Raw genomic sequence first — 22,309 nt, forward strand, 5'->3', positions numbered from 1 at the left:
TCCAGAGAGATGCAAAACAACACCAAAGAGATACAAAATGACCCCAAGGAGACACAAAATGACCACACAGGGACACAAAACGACCAGAGATGCAAAATGACAACAAAGAGATGCAAAAGAACCACAGAGATGCAAAATGACTACAAAAAGATGCAAAAACAACCACAAAGATGACCCCCAAGAGACACAAAAAACATCACAGACCCCTGAAAAGATGCCAAACATTCTTATTATGGGTCCTTTTATCAAATCATTTAAACTTAAGTATTCTTTACTTTATGATCTGTGTCATCACTTTTCTCTGCAGTGTAACTTCCCAGTAAGTTGCGGGAACTTTTCACGGACACTATTTACAGCCTGACTTAATCAATCAGGCACAAGCTCCATATGATATTCAGCCTGGCACTTCCTGAAGAGCACTTTGCTATCATATCCCTCACATTCTTTGCAAATCCTTTTGAAAATTATTTATAAAAATTAACTTCTCTTGCAGAGGGCTCATTGAAAAGAAGAATTACATGAAAGATAAAACACTTTATCACCAGTGAAAGACTAGACAATGTACATCGAGAAATTGGGAAGATGGCAGAAACAATGAATATTAAGTGCCTAAGAATCTAAAGCTGCTGACTAAATTGAAACTGTATATCCTGAGGGGGCAAGGTTTCCAAATTGCTAATTACTGCCTGAAAGGGGACTGTTTCTGATATGTTTGCTTGTGAAAGGCTGTCGCTTAATGAAGTAGTGGCTCAAGTTTTTTTTTTTTTATATTCCCACTCTCCAGCTTTCAGGGCTCTCTCCGGACTTTCCTCCCAGGCCAGAACAATGGTGGGCCCAGGAGCCCAGCTTCCCCACAGGCCCCGGCAAGAGGAGGCCGGGGGCTGGGTACTGAGGGAGCCGCTCAGCACGCTGAAATATGGAGGCGACAGATAAGGTGGCAGCGGCACAGAGAGGCCCTCTCCCATGGGCCCAAGGGGAAATTTGCAGTTATTAAGAGGAAGATGAGAGAGATTAAATGGCTTTTGTACTCATTTTCACAGACTTTTATTTTTTTTTATTATTTGGCCTGCCTTCATCTGAGAGATGAAAGAAGTGGTAAATGACTTTTTTTTCGGCTTCATTCAGAAACACACTGGCTTTGAGAGACAATTCTTCATTACTGAGAGCTGTCACACATCATAAAACACTTATTAGTGCACTATTGTTTTAAAAGGTGCAGAAGTAATAGAATTACAGTAATCTACAACTAATCACAAATGGAACATGGTTTGGGATTTTGTTTGAAGAAATTAACAAAATGTTACATTTAGATTTATCAAGATGAAGTATATCTTACTCAGATTTACACTGAGTAAGTATCATCGAAGGTTTGATTCAACTATATGGCAATTACTGTGGTAAATGGTTAATGGACTGCAACACTTTGATTGCACATGCTTCTAATTCACCCTTTAACACACATGCACACATATTGTAGATAGCAGTGGAGGTACGGTGCAAGGCTATGGCCTGACCTTCAGGAACAGTTAGGGTTCAGTGTCCTGCTTAAGGACTCACCTAACCCTGGGATTGATATTATCTTGCAATGCAACCCAGTAATCCCAGTAATGAGTAATAAAATCCAGATATCTGTCAGTATTTCAGCTCCTCCAGTTCCCTCGTCTCAAAGTCAGTGGGTTTTTTGAAAGGGTTTTTTGTTTTGTTCCGTTACATAAAATTCGTCAGTAAATACCTGACTCGCAAACTTTGAAGCTTTTATGTGTCTCAAAAAAGACGGTTGCTTACATGTGACTAATTGAGGCTACAGATCATCATCAAGCCGCACACAGCTTTACAGCCTCATAGTGTGGTTCGTTAATAGCCTAATAATAGCTTTTTACCTCTGGCGATTGCATTTAGCTGTTAAAAATCCTGAAAAGAGTGTTCATTTGTGAAGATTGTCTTGCTGAACAAGTATAATAAACAGGCTTTTTTTTCCACAGAGCTTATTTTCTGTAACGATCCAAAATCCAATGGAAAGGCTTTTTGACGAGAGAACCAGGGCAACGTTAGCCCCTCCGGGTTGGCCTACAGAAAAATATCATCCCTCTGGCACTCTGTTATATTGTAATGAGTATTTTAGGTGCTTCACCTGACAGTATAATGCAATACAATACAACACCATAAACTCATCCTTTAAAAATCACTGTAAGATTGTAACGACACCCAACTAAAATATTCCATATTCCACCAAAGTTGCTCTGGTTCCTGAACAGATTGTGTTCAAGGATTCTTGGAACCTTGGCACTGTTCAACAAACCTGCAGCATTTCCACCAGTTTTGTACACAATCATAGTAACCAAGGATGTGTCACCAACAGAGTGTTGCAAAATGCACAACTAAAGTAAATGTGTTATAATACATAAATATACTGTATTTTTTGCTTGAAGAGATGACTGCATGCTCTTTTTTTTGTTTGACAACTTCTAACTTGACCTCTATTGTTGCGCTCTCCATCCTGATTTTCCTACAGGTAGAACATGACGCATCCACTGATGTCCTCATGGTTTGCACCTCAGATCGAGAAAAACCTGCTTTTTTAGGTTTTGAACCAAGTTATTTTTGGTAAAAAAAAAAAAAAATGCTTTGAACTGTTCAAAAAATATTCCATAGGCCTATAGTACATCAAATTTTACAACCTCCCCCCACTTACTTTAATTTGCTTGGGTTTTTTGAGCATGCATCAAATATACAATAAACATGTTATGAATAATCAAATTAAGGCAAAATACTGCAACACTAATTCGCATAATCATGGAATAGAAAAGTTACAATAAAAACATGACAGATACTTTAAAAAATAGCCCATTATAACATAAATATGTACAATAGAGAGCTAAATTCAAAGTCTTGAGAGTTTTTCTTTTTTATTTGTTGGTTTGAGTGAGGTACTGTGACTAGCCAAGTATTTCTACAATTCTAGCTCCTAACCCTGATAATTTAAATTTAGCCTACAGGACATTTTTAGATTCGTTTTCCCTTAAGTGCACATTATAGGGAATAAAGTAATAATACACTACAATGTAGTATCAACATGATTTCTATTAGTTATCACAGACACATTACAGAAAAACCGCAATAACACAGCTGATTAAAATCATAGTTAACACCAGTAATTTGTTCAGTTTTTATATAAATAATTATGCGATCGGTGGTAAAGTCAATTGCATTATCTGCAGCACTGCAGACTGAGTTTTTGGCGCTTATCTGCATGAACACTGTGGCGGTATGGCGTGCTGTCAGCGACCCGGAGACACCTGATTGGCTGGACGGCAGGGCGGAAGTGCGTCTGGTATCCCAGCTGTGCTGCTGAAAACAAAACAAGACAAGCTGCGACTGGTGAGTGCTCAAACTCATGGACCCTCTGCTGCCTATTATTACCCAACATCGTGATAACTGCTATTATGACACGGTGACTCTGCTAAACGCTGCTAAACGCTGTTCAGTGGTGTGTTTCGCTGATAGTTAACAGAGGGGATATGTGTGTATGGTGTGTGTGTGTGTGTGTGTTCAGGCTGTCCTTGTGCTCAGCTCACGTGTTGGATGTTATGTAACACAGTGCATGCAGGCAGCTCAGCCTCTGCTGTTGTTTAGCTGCACTGATGTTGCAGCTTTCTCAGCTAACTGTGAAGATGCTGTGAGTGTTTTTGTAGCTGCTGGTGATCTGACGATCAAACAAGATGCCATTTTAACGTCGGTGCAATCAAACCAGTGAAAGTTTCACAGTGTGGATGAGCATCCACAATGTTATGATGTCAAAGCTAAAGCAAAAAACATTAGCCTGGGAATATTTTTACCCGTTCAAAACGCGATTGGAGATGCATGCTAGCATGTCTTGCTCCATTTTTAGCTGAGAGATTACACGCACAGCTTCAGATGATATCAGGGAATGTGTCAACTCCAGTGGTCAGATTAGATTTCACTGTCAAGAGCTCCTTGTTAGATGTACCGTTTCATATCAGTGCTCGACAGTTACATATTGAGAAAAACACTCTGAAAGAAGCCGAGATAACACACTTCTTTGATAATAACCACAGTTACAGATAGCTTTCAATAGCAGGGAGGCTGTATGATGTTATGTTGAGATCATAGACTTAAGGTTGAGATATAGTAATAACATTTTCTGGAAAATCAAATAAGAAACAGTTTATGGCTAAAATAACCAGATATGATCATGAGTTTTTGGCTAATCCAGCATATACAATGTTATGACAAATCAAATTTAGTTGATCACATTGATGCAAAATCAATATAAAACCAACTACTGCAATATTGTTTGTTGACCAACATAAGAAATATTAAAATGACAGCAATCACATTAGAAAGGACAGACAGTATATTATGTTATCATATATAATGCCATATCCTATATATTTACTTTTTCAACCTCTGCTATTATTACTGCTTGCTCACCAGCACATATAACCATTATAACGTGTTACCCACAAAATGATTGTTCATTATCAATTACTCGTCTTGTGTCATGTTGAATTTGTGAAGAAAATTTTGTTTTTCTCCCATGTCTCCACTGCGAATGAACCATAACAAAACATCTGTTTACAAACTCTCACACAACTCATGCAAAATAATCCAAGTCTCATTTATCCAGTCGTATGCTCAGTACTTCCCTAACGCCTGTATTTTTGCGAGAACTTAACCATTCAAAACACCTCCATGTCCAAGTAGCCACATGTGTTGCCACTCTGCATGTGCATGCCACTGAGCAGAGTAAAAGCACATGTGTTTGCCCTGGCATGTGACTCATCCGTGCATATGACTGTTTATGCAGTGTTTTAAATAGCAAGGTTTCAGTGAAAATGCATGTGCTTGAGCATACGACTGGATAAATGACACTTGGATTATACTGCAGTAGTTGTGTGCGAGTTTGTAAACAGATGTTTTAGAAGTGTTTTGCTGTTGTTAAATATGGTTCCCTATGACTTTAATTTATCTGGAGTTTTCCTCATTTATGAACTCTTCGTTCACTTTGGGGGTATGCAAGAAAAACATAGTCGTAAGCCATTAACATTAACCATAAGAGATATTGAGAAACCGCAGCTGGTACTGGTGTATCGATACCGCAGGAAATTAGTATTGAAACGGTTTCAAATATTTTGAATCAATATTCATCAGTAAATAGTTATTTCTGACATCACTAGAATATAGTGGTCATCAGAGGAGCTGCGTCTTAAGGCCCTTCAGCATTGGCTTCGCGTTAAGTGTTTGTTTACCGTCATTGCTGTAGACTAAGCTTTTATTTTGATGAAGCATCATCCATCGTGTTTAACTCTTTGTCTTGTCATCCCTTAAGTTTACTCTGCTGTGTCTTTGATTTGCAGCACCATGATGGATGAGCTGGTGCAGGACCTTGTGTCTGCTCTGGAGCAGACCTCAGAGCAAAGTAAGCTGGGGGAGCTGTGGGAGGAAATGGTCCTGAGTCCCCTGCACCAGCGCCGGCAGATCCGCCGCCGCAGAGGCCGCAAGCGCTATCGCGAATCTTCCCTCTATCCGCTAGAACACAGACGATGCTGGATTGAGGCCTCTGAGTCCAGCTTGGACGAGACTAAAGGATATAGGAACAACTCCTCCTCAACCATCACTGCCTCCGTGGCCAACTGCAGTGACTCTGACGACATGACTTCAACCAACCGATGGCGTTCTGTCATGAGAGGCCCGGTCAGGACTAGGCAACCCTCCTGGCCAGAGTCTGACTCCTTCACGGAGAATAATCCAGGTCGGCAACTCAGGAGGCGGAGGAAGGTCAAACGCATGACCTCAGATGTTGCAGTTGGGCTGCAGCAGAAGTTAAAGGTTTCTGGTGTGGACAGAAGACGGAGACACAGGCCGTCTAAGATGCAGCATCTGTCAGGATCGAAGAAGAGGTCTGGCGGTTGGGTGGGAGCAGACCGACAGTTGGAAGGAGCCAGGCTGATGGGAAAGGAGTGCTGGAAGAGAAAGATGGCCAAGGAACACCGAGATGCTGCAGAGGAGAACATGTCTGAGGGGTAATGTTGGATTCAAGGAAGGCAATTTGTATTTTCTTCCTCTTTTTATTTTTATGTGAGATTCAAACCTATCCCTTCATTCATTACACAGTTATTACACATCGCAAAATCCAAATGTTAACCGTGCCATTGCTTAAAAAGTCAGGATTAAAACCATACTGAAAAAGGAGCTCAAAACTCTAAAAGCCCTTTTTACCCTTTAAATGGAAAGTTACCAAGGCAGTTAAACCCATAACATAAAAGTCATGGGCATAACTACTATCAGACAGGAGCAATTAAACAAGGCGACATTTAAAATGATCTATACTGCCTGTCTTCATCGAGCCACTTGTCAATATTCAGCATGTCCTCAACTAAACCAAAAAAAAAAGTATCACAATCATACCGCACCACTTTAAAGTATTGAGTTGACATTAAAAATGAATGATAGAGTCTCTTCATCCTCATCTCCTATAGCTAAAATGATCACCAGGGAGGGATCTTTGATAGTTTTGCCTCCGGGCATCCGCCAGCTCATTATTTCCTTTCGAGAAATATTGTCACAAATAAATAAGTGACTTGGTGTGGTATTGATTTGTTTTGAAATGAATTCCTTTCTTGGGCTGGGTAATTAAAGCTCAGCCTGTCCCGGTGTCCCAGAGTGCAGCCTCTTGTGTGCATTTTATTTAGCAAAACTAAGTGTGGCTGTAACTGGCAGCAGAGAGGGGCATTTTATTATTACAGCGCGGCAAAGATTACAGCACACTGTGGAATCAAAATTACTAAATGTGACTGACAATTGTATTACTTTTTCAGCTTGTCCTAGTGTTTTCTGATACGAAGAGCTGCAAGTTACACTTATTTTCTGTATTAATTAATTTGAACAATATCTATTTATGAATCATTTGGTCTTCTGAACATCAGAAAATTGTTGAGCTAAAGTTGATGTCTTTAAATGTCAAAACGTCGGTCCAAAACCCCAATATTAAATGTACAAAGCAAATCAAGTTTATTTGTGTAGCACCTGTCAACAATAAGGTCATTCTACTCTTAAGTGGATTACGTAACCCATAAAAAGGTTCCAGTGTTATAATACTAAATGCAGTGACTCTTTCGACTGTTAACAGTAGCAGTCCCGGTACCTCTAATTTGTTACCAGTACTCAATGATACCTTTTTTTCCCCAGTACTTTCTGTAGGTGAATACCAAAAAGGTATTTTCCGAACAAGCTACAGTCAGCAATCGATTGTGCTCCTGTGTTTTTTTAATCACACTCAGCCAAGTCTAGGTGTGTCTGTCTGCTTCCGTGTGTACATGCGTCTGCTTGTCTGACAAATATGTTGAATAAGCATGTAATTTGAAAGACTTCCTGGCTTTTTTTAGAGCTATGCAGTACCTCCACTACCTGTTTTAACTAGGCGTTCTTACCCAGGTGTGCTCTTTGGTACCAAAAATTGTCATGGATTGATTTAATGTGAATTAGCACTCCCTAGTATGGATGTAATTCAATTGGTGCCCCGAAAATCACTGAGTCTGGTGCAAACCTATCTCGATACGGAAAAAAATCAAATATCACAACATTTTTTTACTGAAATTCAATATCAAAAATGGCAACAGCATTGAAGGATTGACTGCTGGTGCTCTCACTCTGAGATTTTTGATGATTATTCATTGGTAACATGGATATAAAGACTAAGTGTGTAAAGGCAAATAATAAAACAGCTAGAAGAGACTGTTAAGAAAATTACAGTTATCACTTTACTGTAATACAGCCTTTAAAACCAGGAAAAGACAACTCATACAAAATTACGATATCCAAAATCTAAGACATTATCTAGTCTCATATCACATTAGCATTATAATATTTATATATTGCCCAACCCTAGTTGATGGTGCAAGAGGAAGGGACAGTGACTCACCAGAGTTATTAGAATTCATCCTATGGGGACCATGAACGTCTGTACAAGATGTCAAGGCAATCCATTTAATATTTGTTAAGATATTTTAATCTGGCTCAAAGTGATGAACCTACTGACTGACTGACTGACAACCATTGCCATTTGGAGAGCCATGCTGCTGCAGTGGCTACAAAAAACCCCACATATTTGAGAAGCTGAAATCAGAAAATGTTTGTCATGTCTGCATGAAAAATGACACCAACTATCAGTCAATAGTTAACGTAGTTGCAGATTAAGTTTCTGTAAATGGATTTACTGACTTATTGACAGATTGTTTCAGTATTACCGGTATATATCATTATTAAGGCTGCACGATAAGCCCAAATAAAGAAAAAAGGGGGATTTTAGTAGGAATGATTTTGATTTTAGTTTTGCATTTCATTGTTACTAAAAAAACATTAAAATGATGATGAGATTTTTGTTACCAAACAAGCATGTTCTCTTACATATGAAATATGATTTGTTGCCCAGCACATCTCTGTAATACCACATGGCTTCATCAATAATGGCATGTTGTAACTAATTTTACCTCAGATTTAAAAATTAGAGCTTCTGCAGTTTGGATATTGCATTGGGCCATATTGTGATTTAGATAATATTAAAATCAATTGTGCTATCCTGCTCATTATCATAGAATAACAAGGATTTTTCCTTGCAAAACCTTAAAAATATATATATTCTTTCTGATTGCAGAATAGTATTTTGGCATTAGACAGAAATGGTGGGCAGTGCAGTTCAGTTGTTTGCCATTTTAACATTCAGCCTGGGAGTTTCCATTCTCAGTGCTCCTGCACAATATATTTCCTTTGCAGCTCTCATTATCTGTTGATCATATAAAACATGTGAGAAGAAGACATTTGAGGTAAGCGGCGGAAATGGGACAGACAGAAGGCTTTACATCTTCTGGTTTAATTTGTGCTGACCTCCCTAGCCCCTAAACGGTACTTGTTTTCTTACTTTATGGAAAAATCAATAGCCGTTCTGACAGAAAACAGCTCCGGAGAAGAAATAAATGGGAACACCATGGCACGCTGTCAATCATTTCTCACTTACACAACGCCAACGCTCTTGATTGCTGCTCAGTAGACTGCCACGCTGCACTGAGGGCTGAACAATCTAATGGTTAAGCTGTGGCGGAGGCAAAGGATACGAACAAATGGCAGCCGTGATGAGGGGTTGACAGTGGTACAACAGCAATATTTATACTCCGAGTGTATGCTCCATTTAATGTCAGACACAGATGCCATTGTTGAAATGTCTTTTGAAGCACTTGGATTTCTTTGGTCTCCATTCATTCCATTAACCTTTTTCATATGGAGTGTCTGGTCTCTTAAAAACGTGCCTCTCCTCAAGGTCACTCCTCTTACATACGCTGAGCAGAGCTTTGCCTTCAGCCACCCAAGTTCAAGGGGAGCAGATGTTGGCAGCTCCAGTTGGGCTCCACATCCTTGATTAGACCTGGCCCAGCCTGCTGGCAGTGAGGCCACCTGGCACCCAGGCTGGCCCAGCAAGCAGGCCTCACCTGTGGGTAGACGCCGTCTCAGGCTCAGTCTCTGTCTCCAGCTGTGAGCTGCTACTGGTAATTCTGACTTGCCACCAGAAAAAAAAAAAACAAAGCCGTTGTGCGTGCTTTTCTCACACTCGGCTTTATCATGCTGTAATTTATATTTTGAAAACTCTATGAGGAGTTTTTGGGAAAGCAGTGCAGCATTTGCCGAAGTTAATTTTCATAAATCTCTGAGACTAATCCAATTACTGCAGCTCAGGGATGGTGGGATAACCTTATAATCAGACACCCATGGAAGAGGGCATGGATTTGGGTTGGGGCCGCTTGTTTGAAGAGCCCACAGATCCATTGTTATCAGCGCTTTGCCCCCTCCGTCTCTGCCTCTTCTTTATTCCTCTGCAGAATGAGCCCGGGCTCAATAAATGGCGGCTAGCCTGTAATCTCTGTGCAAACTGGTCTGCCTCTCCCAGGAGCTGAGGATTATATCCTAATGATTAGTGCTCATCTGGATACTGTGTTTTGCTTCACCCCGTTGGCTTGTATAGAGACAATAGGGCCATGTGGGGACTTAAGTTTCTAAAACACTGGAGTGCAGTTTTTGTTTTTGCCCTTGCCTTTGTTTCACCATGGACATATGGTATTTTATGTAATTAAGACTTATTTGTTTTTGTAGCACCTAATCCACAATAGAATATCTTATGACTTGGGGGAAGTGCTGTTTAGTGTGTGAGCCAAAGTTCGCCCGAAATGTTTGTCAACTTTTCTTGACAAAGGTCACTGCTGAAGAAAGAAGAGGTGTTTCTTTAGGTCTCAAGAAAAATGGAGGTCTCAATTATTCATGGCATTAATTAGGCAGTACTTAATGGAAACGGTCTCACATCGGCCCTGTGCTGCTCCAAGCGACATCACATTACACCTTTAATACGGATAAATACTTAATGGGTGTCTCTAATTAATTGTTTATACCTGTGATTCTTTTAAAACTTTTAACAAAATCTCTCCAATAAGAAGCAAGCACATTTTTTTTAACTTAGAAAATAAGCGAAGATTCTATGCTGCTGAAAAGAGTTAATCACCACTTGCTCCTAATTTCTAAGAAAGGATGTGAATTGAAGCATGAAATCCAAAAAGGTTGTTTTTATAGAGCTTTTGGCTGTGTCCTCTACTGACGTTGGGAGTGTTGTGTGCTCCAGATGCCAGCCAATGTGTCCAGAGGTGGGGTACAGCTGAGCAGAGGCCTGGGGAGTCAGTCTGGAGAGAGGGCTGAGGGGTTGGGACGGGGGGTGGAGCGATGGTCCAGGACTGCTTGGCGTGGCCAGACATCCTCCAGATTCCCTGGAGAGGCCTGCTCCCTCTCACATCTGCTTCTTGTGGATGTGAGGGGAGATGATGCAGGACCATCTGGCCAGGAAGACACGCACGCTGCATGGACGTTTTTCTGATCCTGCCGTCACTTGCAGGCCTCTGCAATATGGCAAAGCACGGTATCAGCGCATATCTGACCCTCCAGCTTTCTCCTGTAAGCAAGGTCAGCGATGGAAAACAGAAAGCAGAATGCAAGGCAATCAAGAGCGTCAGCCACCCCTCTTTCATAAAGTAGTTTGAATGGAAATCAGCTTTTTGGCATTAGTATCTTTTTATCCTTAAAAAGTATAACAAAAAAATAAAATAAAAACAAAAACACCTCAGTCCACCTCTCTATAGCAAATAGAGATGACAAAATCCAAAATATAAAGTTTGGACATAAGTACAGCTTTAATAGATTACATCGATGCCCAGTTGACAAGAATCCCGTTGACATATGAAGCCTCTAACCTCGTGTTTCTGTTTTTGCTGACATGTAACAAATTGTTAATATGTCATATTTAGTCTTACCAGTCTTTTCAGGCAAGGTACACACACATACTAATAAGTCTATAATGTTATTGAACTAATTAATGTGAAAATAAGGCCTTAATTGGTATTAAAATGTCTAAAATCAATCTATTAAAAGTCCTTAAAATGTTATAAAAACAAAATAATTGGTAATACTTTTTTAAGTTTTGTTAATTGTAAAATTGGTCTTTGATTTAATTCTGAGAGGCATTTAAAATATCTTAAAAAGTATTTAATTGAACTTGCCTCTAGCTGTAGGAGCCCTGTCTTTGAGTGTATGCTAGGGAGTAACCTTAATCCTACTAAAAGTTGACCATTAGCTGGCTGGCTAACTCTGGCACATATAAAGAAATGTTGCTGAAAGTTACCTGGCCTTAAATAAAGACAATAAAATGTAAGGGATTTCCAAAAACAGCTAGGCAGTGTAGTTCCTAGCAAATGTTACTCAAACAGGAGTAAATAGTGCATTTGTTGGGGACTATTTTCATCTGCAGATTAATACACATTAGTGAACAAGAGTACCACGTATATATTATATGAGAATGACTGAAAGACCCCAGTTTCACCCTGTGCAATAATGTGACTTGTTCTTTAAGCTAACTGGTATTCAGAAAAATAGAAAAATATTTTTCATTTGCTTGTAACAGTTGAGCAATGACAGCATTGTGACAGTTTACTTTCACAGAGAGGAAATCCTTTTTTTTTTATCACTCTATCTTTGCCACCTCCACCCCTCCCCCGACCCCTCTCCGTGACCTTGGAGTGTCTGGAGGTCCTGGTTCAAGGTGGCTGAGGTGTGAGAAAGCCAGAAAAACTCAGGGTGGTCTGGGGTAGCAGAGGGTGTGGAGGGAGAGTAACCGGGGTGGCCCTGGGGGCGTGGAGAGGAGCAGTGATGGAGCAGTCTAGGCAGTAGGCAGTGGCAGCCCACATAGCAGATGTTGGCCAGTTGTTGTGTGGAAGCGGCACGTCTGTGGGTCGCTCTGTGTGTGGGGCACACCCAGAGGGAGGGGCAGGCAGGGGAATGTGTTTCGCTCTCCTGTCATCCTCCACAGCGCAGGCCAGATTAGATTGGAGCTGACAGCGGAGGATATTCAATTAGATTGTGCATGTCACTCAGTGGCTTCGATCAGAGCCTCTCCTCGTGCCTTTGTGTTTGCTATCGCAACAAGGGAGAACACGGCACGCTCTGTCTTTTTGTGTCATTTCCATTTATGTCGACCTCTAGCTCCGGACTTCTCTATTATTTTTATTATTGAATGTTACATGTTAAATATTGACATTACAGAGGCATGTAAATTTTTGATTCACATTGTTCACTTTTCAGATGCTATAACATCGTCTGACCTAAAAAACCAATCAGGTCTGAGATGTCAAATCAAAACAGAGTTCTTCATTCTCAGATGTCATTGATCTTAAAGAAGCTGGTCAGCAGCGATTGTTTACATTTGATGTTTCTCTTTTTTTCGTTGCAGGGAAACCAGCAGCACGTGCAGCAGTGACCCCGGCCTCTTCACCAACGATGAGGGAAGACAAGGTATTAAAAATTAATAATTTTCACAAAAATTGGGAACTATTTAACAGCTTCATCACTTAATGTGGTTCACACTGGAAAGTTATTTGAATTTGAGTGTTTAGAGTTAAAAGATGAAGCACTCTTGATCGTGGAGAGGAAGAAGATGAGTTTTCAGATTTGGACACCCCGCTCGACTCTGAGGGAATGCTGGGGCTAGAGAGGGAGGTTTCGATACAATGGACTGGTTGCTGGGCACCCAGGCGACTCTAATAAGACGTTGTCATGTCGTGTTAATGAGCGCTGAAGCCTTTGCTAATCTCATTAGCCGTGGTGGGGCCAGGCGGCCTCTGATTTAACAGTTGTCACTACACCTTGACTGTGAGAGGCATGGTTCCTGCGTGTTCTTTGCTGACTGACAGGTCTGAGAAGAGCTCGCCGTCTGGGGACGAGACTGGTGTTGTTTGGTTGTCTGGTTGTGTGTAGTTCAGGCTGTTCTCATTCACTGTTTGTACTTATTCCTACAAAAAGTGATGCACTATAATTCGTGTATAACTCACTCCATGAGCGAGGAGGCTGTGATCATGTGCCCTGTGTGCCGCAGGCTGTTGTCCGTTGTGTCGGAAGCAAAGGAAAAAGCCAGGTGGCGCAGCATAAAGAGGCACAAAGTCCAGTTAGGAATGTGGTTGGGGTGTGAATTTGCGTTTTTCCTAGGATAGCAAAGGCATGACACATCATGATTCTCCCTCTAATTGGCTAGTACTCATTGACTTTGTTAGTTGGATGGGTTAAGTGTAGACAAGAGGAGTTAAACTGGCTGGGTTAAGAATTTCAGGTAAGCCAGTCAGAGGCAGACAAGGTTGGGCCATGCCAGCATTATCTTAAAAAAAAATGTTTGGAGCTGGGATTTGTGCCCTGTGTGAAAACAAGAGTCAATCTCAAACCTTTTCTACACAGAGATTGTGCTATAGAGCTGCCACGAGGTCCCTTCTTTATGCCTCTTTGAATTTTTACACAGATCCAAAAAACATTTGCATCATTACACTCCAGTGTGTGATTATTCAGTGCATTGCAGTCTTGCGGAATCAAAAGAGGCCTCCAGTTTGACATAAAACGTAAGTGTTGGCTGTGCTTTCTAAACAACAACAATGGCATTAACGTGTCAATAACAATCATTTACCGGTCATGTTTTATGGTGGCTGATCTCGTCCTCTGGAGGATAAAGAGCTCCCGAATCTCAGTTTTTTCCAGTTTTTGCTGACATTTATAATTGCTGTTCCTCTTGAAATTAGCCACTAACAGCCAACAGCTACTTTATAAATCTCCTGTGGTTGGTCGCATGCGTCACACTTTATCAGAATGTCACACTCGCCCAACCCGTGGTCACGTCTTTCTGGCTTTATGTTTTACACAGACATCATTTTGGGGCCGTTACTACCTTTGTTTCCGGCTCAGACGCGAAACTACTCTGTCCCCCCTTTCTGGAATTATACTTGTACACAAAACTGTGAGGGGTCATAACAGGCAGTGTAAAAGCAGCTTTAGTTGCGTACGTAAATAACATCACACTGTCACATCACATTATGTAGTTAAAGTAACATAACAACTCCCAACCATGTTCATAACTTTTTGTACGATATGCAAACCATTAATGCGGATACTTTGTGTGGTTAACAGCAGCAGTTGACAATGGAGCCATTTCTGTCATTATTGACAAACTCAAGTGTCAGTCAAAGCTCCACTGGAGTTTTTAAGACCACTAAACATACACCAACTCAGTTTATATTAAATAAAATTTCTCCAAACAGCTTATTGAGCATTATACAAGTGTTGTGTAACCTCTCAGTGGCATCCATTGCATTGTGAGTTTAAGGTTCCAATATTAACCTCCTTTTTCCAACATTATTCTCTGTGTACTGTGGATAAAATTGAACATCTTGCAACGCTACTCTATTTTTGGTTAAAGCAATTCTATGGCAGTGGTGCTTTTGACTGCAGTATTTTAACGGCAGCTGCAAGGGTACTAACTTGGTAAAAAATATACAATGACATGCTAACAGATGCATCATCTTTCTGTCCTTGTGTGCAGGTGATGACGAGCAGAGCGACTGGTTTTTCGAGGGGGACTGTGGAGTCGGGACAGGTGTGGCTGGCCTGCTACCTGGCTGGGACTCAGACACCCAGCTTTCCATCGAGGACAGCCGTCCCCCGCCCACCTTCCTGCAACCTGCACGACCCTCTAAAAGAGGTAGTGGATGATGATTTTTGCACTTTAGTCCAAAATTATTTACATTAATGGTCTTTTTTTGACCATTTTGCAACACGTGAAGGTACATGTACTTTGTTACTGTTGCAGGGTATCGGTATCATTCTCGTCTGAAGCGAGTGCCTGGCTCTGCTGCCTGCTGCATCAGGAAGGACAGGAGGCGGCTTCCCAGCAAGGTTAAAGCAAACTGGCATCTTCCTCTCTGATGGAAAAAGGTTATACTGTTTTTATAGTCTTTGTTTCTCACTGTGTATCTTTGATTTATGATTTACAGGGCAACAGCATGCCAATGTTTGTAGAGAGACTGAGACACTTCTCCCAAGATCCTTACCAGAGAGAGTAAGATACACTCTTTTAAAATTATATAGATTAAAGTGCACCTATTTCCATCATCATTTTGCATCTAGTGATTATACTTTATCTCCTTTTAGCTTTTGGCTGCCTCCTGTTGGAAAAAGAGACCGATGCCAGGTATGTTTAAAGACTTTTCCCAGCTTTGCTATCTCTTTGGCCCACTTTATTCACACCCTTATGTTGAAGATGCAAAATCTAAATGTTATTGATACTTTCAATTTCCAGTTGAACCCTTTGTGCCCATTTCCAGTGTGTCCTATTGACATGGTGTCAGAGAGCTCCCGCCTCAGATGTTCCTCCTCAATCTGCAGAAACAGGTAGTTGATGCCACATGTTAGTTAAATAAAGCAGCTTTTCATGGGCCTATTGGAGACAACATTTAGTGTTTTCCATCAAAACTCAATATATTGATGGACAAGTCTGTCTATGGCTGACTCATTTAGAAGAATCAGTTACGGAGCATAGGTTGCTGTTAACCAGAGTAATCTTTATTAAGACGATGCCTTAGAGGATTCACTTTACAGGAGTTAATTGATAGCCCTGTTTTGCCACAAAATTAGTGAATTCAAACATCTTTCATGTTGCAAATGCACTTTTAGAGGATTAAATCTTAATTTTATACAGTATGCATGTACCTTACAGTGGTATATAATAAACACACATGCACTCATATTTTAATATCTGTGTCCAGATCCGTCATAACCCACATTGCTTGGGCTCTCACAGACTCAAATGCTGCATGTTTAAAAATAATAACAGCAAAATCAACCATTTTTTTATTCATCGTCATCATTTTTTTTCTTTTGACCTTATTAAACCCAAATTTTGACACAAACTGAGCATGCAAATTTGGTTAAGGTGGCAAAATATGGATATCATAATAATAAATTATTATTATCAAACCAAAAAGACAGTATTTCATGTTGTACCTGTGCTCTGCATGACATATAGTCCTTTTGATTGCCAAAAAGTCATTCACAGACATAAATCTACAGATTTCTCTCCTTCACAGTGATGTTACTTATCTATGGGGTCAGTGAGAGATCAGAGATGTGTAATGTGTTATTTTCTGTTCCAGGCTTTGAAAACATGTCATCTGTTATAAATCCTTTTCATAAGCATGTCATATCATTAGTCAAATGGACAGTTCACCCCCAAAACAAAAATACATATTTTTCCTCTTACATGTAGTGTTATTTATCAATCTAGATTGTTTTGGTGTGAATTGCTGAGTATGGGAGATATCGACCCTCTCTCAAATACATTGGAACCAGAGGTTTCTTAGCTTGTGGCGCTCAAAGAGCCAAAAAATACATTTGAAAAAATCATCAGCAATGTCCCTTTCCAGAAATTATGACCCACATACTCTACAGACCTTATTGTGAGCAGGTTCATGTAGGAACATTTTTTTTTTTATTTTACTACAACTGCCAACAATATCAGAGCACAGAGGAAAGCATGTATCTACTGCTGGCTGACCTAGCACCAACGAGCTAACTACCGTTACAGCTCAGCTGAGGTTGATGTCATTAATGTTTCCGTCTTGTGTTGTGACGAGCCTCTCATCCATGAGTAGATGCACACTTCCTTCTCTGCAGTGGTACGGCTGGATGAAGCTGAAGCTCAGTAGAAAGTGAATACATGAAACTACTCAGAACAAGATAAGAGACATTGTTTTTGAGTTTTTAAATGTATTTTTTGTTGCTTTGAGCACCACAGCTGTCAGTACCATGTAGTTCAATTATATCTGAAAGAAGGCGGACATCTCTATTGCCAATATTTCCAACACATGGCAACTCGCACCAAAACAATCTCGATTGATAAACAGCACTACAGGAAAAATATGTGTTTTGGAGATGAACTGTGAGCTTTTAAAGGGACAAAACAGAAGAATAGCATTGCTGTCAATCCTGGTCCGAAGTCTGAGTTAAACTGACAATAGACGGCTCCAGTTGGATGCAGCAATACTTCAGTTCAATAGTTTTCAAGGTCAGCGTTCCCAAATAGAGAAATACTATGTGTTGACATAGTTGTAATGCAGATTCAAATCCCTGCATTTCTAGGACTGCAAAAAAACAAAGGTATATCCAAAAGATGTTTGTCAAAGCATGAGATCGCTCCCAGTCATCCCTGGAACTGTTGGATCTGCATGGGGGACTGTTGAGAAGCCGCTTAGCCCCCTTGGCCTCGAGACTGTGGGACTCCTCATTGTATTGTTTCCACTCTGCCTATTTATGGTGCATTCTTAATTTTTGTTTCACACACACTCTTTCTCCTCCCTCTCTCTTGGGTTATTTCACAGAGCGCTCCAGCACTCCTTGATGAGGGGCAAAAACACGACTGCTATGAAAAGCCCCCGACTTCTTAGGGCTTTCTTTTCTAAACTGGCCCTTTCTTCTCCACCTGAAAGGTTCCTTCAGATTCCAGTTTGAGGCATTGTGAATACTAATTTCTCTCTATTAAAAAGCCCTCATATCCCTGCCATGCTCTCATTTGAATGGCGGACTCAGGGGAGACCTCTTAATTCCTTTATAGTGGGATTCAAGACCCTTCACTTCAAAAAGTATAAATCATACTCCCAAATGAATGAGGGAGAGAGGGGGGATTGACGAGAGGGGCTTCTGATGTGTCCCGTTGGACGGCACGAGCTGAATCCATCTCCCCAAGCTGCTCAAATCCACTCTCCAGTGAGACGGCTGCTCTGTCCTCACAACCCAGCTCTGCACACATGGCACCCATTTACTTCCCTTAACTTCCTCCACATGCAAACACCAACACCAGTTATTGTTTTGCATGACAATGAGATACGCTATAATTGCTCGTCCCTGCTCTTAACAAACTTTAAAAAAACGTCCACTCCTGATTTCACTTCACTACATTTTCATTTCTATCAAGCATCTTAACCCACAGATCGATTTCTAGCGCCGAGCTCCCATACATCTGACTTTTCTTTGTTTCCAAACACCCTTGAGAGAAAAGTGTTTTCTCTGTGGGCAGAGTGTAAGCATTAATCTTGTACCGCGGCCAGGTTGAAATGATACTGTATTAATAAAAGCTGTCATCTCCTGTTTGCCGCCAGTTGACGGCGACAATCAGAGATTTGATGTTAAGTGATAAAGGCTGTATGAGGTTGCATGCTGTTTATCCTCGTATCGGGGCTCGTGAACAGGCGCGGTGCTTTGTGGGATTTGGCTGTAATGCTCGGGGCCGGCGGCCACGTTAAAATGCATAACCGCCTCCCACCTGAGCCTGGCGGCCGCAGCTTTTATCCATTGACTTATTTATTTCTAAATGACACTTGCGCTGTGAGATAAATCATAGTCTTACGCCACTCCCTTCCCAGTTTTCATTTTAATTGTGAGATCTCGGTGTCAGCAGTTAGTATATTGGTGTGAGTGGCCTATTGATTATTGATTTGGAGCTATTGATTATGTTCCCTGGAGACCCTAATCCTTTCTGATTCATTTGAATACCTCTATTAATCTTGAGATCCTGCTCACACCTGAAGCGCTGTGTACCCTAATGAAAATAGATGGCCATTTTGTAACTGCAGCTCCTCACTCCTTTTTTGATTTATTATTTTTAATTGATATATTTGCTTTTGGATGTGGGCGCCAAAATTACAATTGACCCTGTGTCAGTGCTGTTTTACTCTGCACCCTAAGGGACTGCGCTGCATTTAAAAGTGTCTCATATGACCTGAAAAATCCATCTGGGAGACTTTTTCCTCAGTGTCCTTGCGTCTTTGATAGAATTGAGTTGTTAGTGGCTGTCTTCATCACATATCGCTTGTTTTTTCATTGCTCATTGCCTCTAAGTCAATCTTTGTTTTCTCATCACTGTTTCTATATATTTAGGGACAGAACAACTGGGCAACATCTGCCACGCTGTTAAAACTGATGAAGTAACAGATGTTAAATAATAAAAACAGTGTTGTGCATTTTTTACCACTTTCTCTCAGTTTTACACTGAGCCACGTAACGTTCTTATAAAAAGCCTTTGGGTTCTGCTCCGAGATGAATGGTGGTGTTTTGCCTCAGTTAATGAGCCAGCTGATGGTGTTCTCATGTTTGATTAGCATTGTGCTGAGTGTCTCAGTGGGCTCCTGGTGGCCCCGGTGCGGCTCTGCCTCTCGGCTCTCAGCAGCAGGGGAGGGCCCTCGCCTCCCTCCAGGCTGCAGGGGCCCCTGGAGTGCCTCGGCCTCAGTGTAATGAGTGAAGAGATGGAGGGATGGACCTCCACACATTAAGACCAAATGCATCAGGGTATTACTTTTAATACCGCGGGCGTGCCTCGTGAAATAATGCGACGTTTAAACGGGGATCGATTTTGGAATTAAAAAGTTAGTTTGCAAAGATTTACTGTGGGGAGTTCAATGCCTGAGCTCTTTATCAGGGGCGCAAATGGCTGGTTATGTGCTGTCCGACAGAGGTACGATTGAGGGATCGATAGGCGCGTGATTTACTAACTGGAGTACAGGTAATCAATAAGTATAAAAGTAAATGAAATATGCATTACTGGGATTTTATTAGAGAGGGGTAGCAGGGAGAGAATAACGGTCAGGCCATTTATTTTTATATCTATTGATTATACAACATAGAGACTTCGCTCAAAGCATGCCCCGCACAGCTCTCGACACCCCGAGTCTGCGCACCCGTCATGTGATTTATGGGTGTTGAGGTCATGGAACATGCTGCCTGTTAAAAGGCTGCCCTGACGGGGCCTTATTGTAGCATGTGCCTGTTAGGGCTGTGAGCTTTATGTAGCCTGCAGTCTGAGATGAGCTGCGCTGGTTAACAAGGAGCTCTCCTCTGTTGTTTTGCAATCTGTCATGAATTCATTTTTACAGGTTGTGTTTATTGGCATTTTCAAACAGCATGCCGCGTTGTTCTTTAAATCCTCTCTGAGATGCAGTTTAGAATGTGCAAGATTTTTACAATTTTTTCACGTTATCATATCTCATCGTCGCTCCCTTACACACTCCTCTTTCTTTCACTCAAGCTGTCCCCCTCCTCCCATGCACAAACACACATCAGCGGCCCCCCCCCCCCCCCCCCACTGATGGAACGGACCTTGACCCCAACTTTACATCTCCGAAGTCAGGGCTATTAAGCTGGTGGGGGGGCTTTTCCTATTTCAGGGCTCCTGACATATGACACAGGAGGCATAGAGCAGGTGTAATTTGTTTATGTGAACTCTGCAGTGACTCAGCCCTGTGCACCCCAGCACCTCTCCTCATTGAATATTCTCCCAGTGAAAATACGTATTAATGAAGAAAAATTAGGATGTGGCAAAATATGCACCGTACTGAGGCTAAATGTAAGCTGCAGTATTTGCAAATTTGTGGTGCTTGCGTTTATCGACTTTTGTGAAATTGTTAAATTTCTACGTGTTTTTGTGTGGGTGGGAGCTACATCGTCATATTTTGAGTAATGTTTGTTGTTTCTCTGTGTTTCCCCACCAGGCAGACTAATGTCTCCTGTGCATACCAGTCCTGGAATAACATCAGGAGGAGGAGGAAAGCTGTGTCTGTCACAACAATAGGTATCAACCTCTGCACATATGAATGAATCTCTGCCCTCCTCACCACTCACTTAAATTATTATGAAGGATGTTATATTGGCACAAACATAAATAAACCTGCAGATTAAGATTATTTTATATATCAAAAAGAAAGAGCTTTGGGTATCATTTTTGTTGTGTAAAATCTTGTGTAGCTTTGTGTTTCTATGTGATTTAGCAGTTAAGGATGGCTTCTTTGGCCCAGACTGAAATGTCTTGCAGGTACACTATGCAGAAAAAAATGTGGCTATTGTTTGTTTCACCAGTAAGTGAAATTCAGCCTCAGATTTACACTTGTTTTTGAGCAAGCTCTTCGCCTCACTATATTTGCATTTTTTTGTCACTGTCCCTGTGATTTTCGTAGCTTGCTCATGGATGCATACTACTTTTGGTCTGGCACCTGGTCGCTACATTTGTAAAAAAAAAAACCCTACCTCACTTGCAGACTGTGCCTAGCAAAATAGGAAGAAATAATTACAAAAAGTACAGGATCTTTCGGAATTTTTGTGCCCCCCTAAGCTTTCTAATTGATTATTTTTGTATGATTCTTTACATTGTTTATTTATTATTTATTTATTTTTTTCCCCACAATATAAATTGAACAACTATTAAATAGTTTGCAAGGGAATTTTGTACAGACCATCATGTTGCCTTTTGTGATCCCACTACTATTCCTCTAGTGCCAACAGGAGGTTGACGTGGTTTTGTCTTAAGACCATTTTATGCCACCAATATAATGATAATATAACAGCATCATAATGCGAGTACACCCCATCAAAGACCAATGAACTTTTAATCTGACCAGAAAGCCAAAGCATTTCTTAGCATAGATATTTTTATGTTCATTTGGCCTTAGTGCTGTGAAAAAAACTGAGCTGCTATGTCGGTAAAAATTGTGTTGGTAAAAATTTTGATCACATTCCTTTATAAACAACACACGTGAACACAAGGGCAATATTGCACAGTACATGGACATGACCACCATCACTTTTGCTGACCTCGATAAGTCTGAAATCTTACTATCATGACAGGCCTAATATCTCAATAACTGTTGAAAGAATTGCCATGAATTTTGTTGCAGATGTTCCTGCCCCCCCTCAACATTCACTGTAATCATTTTGGCTGTAACAGTTAAATTTAGGGCCACCATCTGCTTGGAATTTCAAATAGTTCAAAACCATGGCCCAAAGAAATAATGGTGGGGACATGAGAAAAAACAGCTGAGAATCGCTTTACCAAGATGGTGAACATAAT

General features: G+C 40.9%; 1 protein-coding gene across 8 annotated transcripts in view; it reads left to right on the forward strand.

Moving 5' to 3' along the window:
• Positions 1–2,521: 2,521 nt before the first annotated feature.
• Positions 2,522–22,309, forward strand: part of LOC121953601 (G patch domain-containing protein 2-like) — a 39,390-nt gene continuing 19,602 nt past the window's right edge. For 6 of the 8 annotated variants that reach the window (XM_042500771.1, XM_042500770.1, XM_042500774.1 and 3 more), the window contains exons 1-10: positions 2,529–2,604; positions 3,219–3,378; positions 5,379–6,044; positions 12,836–12,897; positions 14,963–15,121; positions 15,230–15,315; positions 15,414–15,478; positions 15,571–15,610; positions 15,719–15,810; positions 20,958–21,037. In XM_042500771.1, coding sequence (XP_042356705.1) covers positions 5,383–6,044; positions 12,836–12,897; positions 14,963–15,121; positions 15,230–15,315; positions 15,414–15,478; positions 15,571–15,610; positions 15,719–15,810; positions 20,958–21,037 — 1,246 coding nt within the window. In that variant the 5' untranslated portion in view covers positions 2,529–2,604; positions 3,219–3,378; positions 5,379–5,382. Of the gene's footprint in view, positions 2,605–3,218; positions 3,379–5,378; positions 6,045–12,835; positions 12,898–14,962; positions 15,122–15,229; positions 15,316–15,413; positions 15,479–15,570; positions 15,611–15,718; positions 15,811–20,957; positions 21,038–22,309 lie in introns of all 8 variants that reach the window. The other 2 variants (XM_042500777.1, XM_042500779.1) reach the window with 1 other exon arrangement.

The sequence above is a fragment of the Plectropomus leopardus genome, chromosome 14 (assembly GCF_008729295.1).
Source record: "Plectropomus leopardus isolate mb chromosome 14, YSFRI_Pleo_2.0, whole genome shotgun sequence".
Classification (NCBI taxonomy): domain Eukaryota; kingdom Metazoa; phylum Chordata; class Actinopteri; order Perciformes; family Serranidae; genus Plectropomus; species Plectropomus leopardus.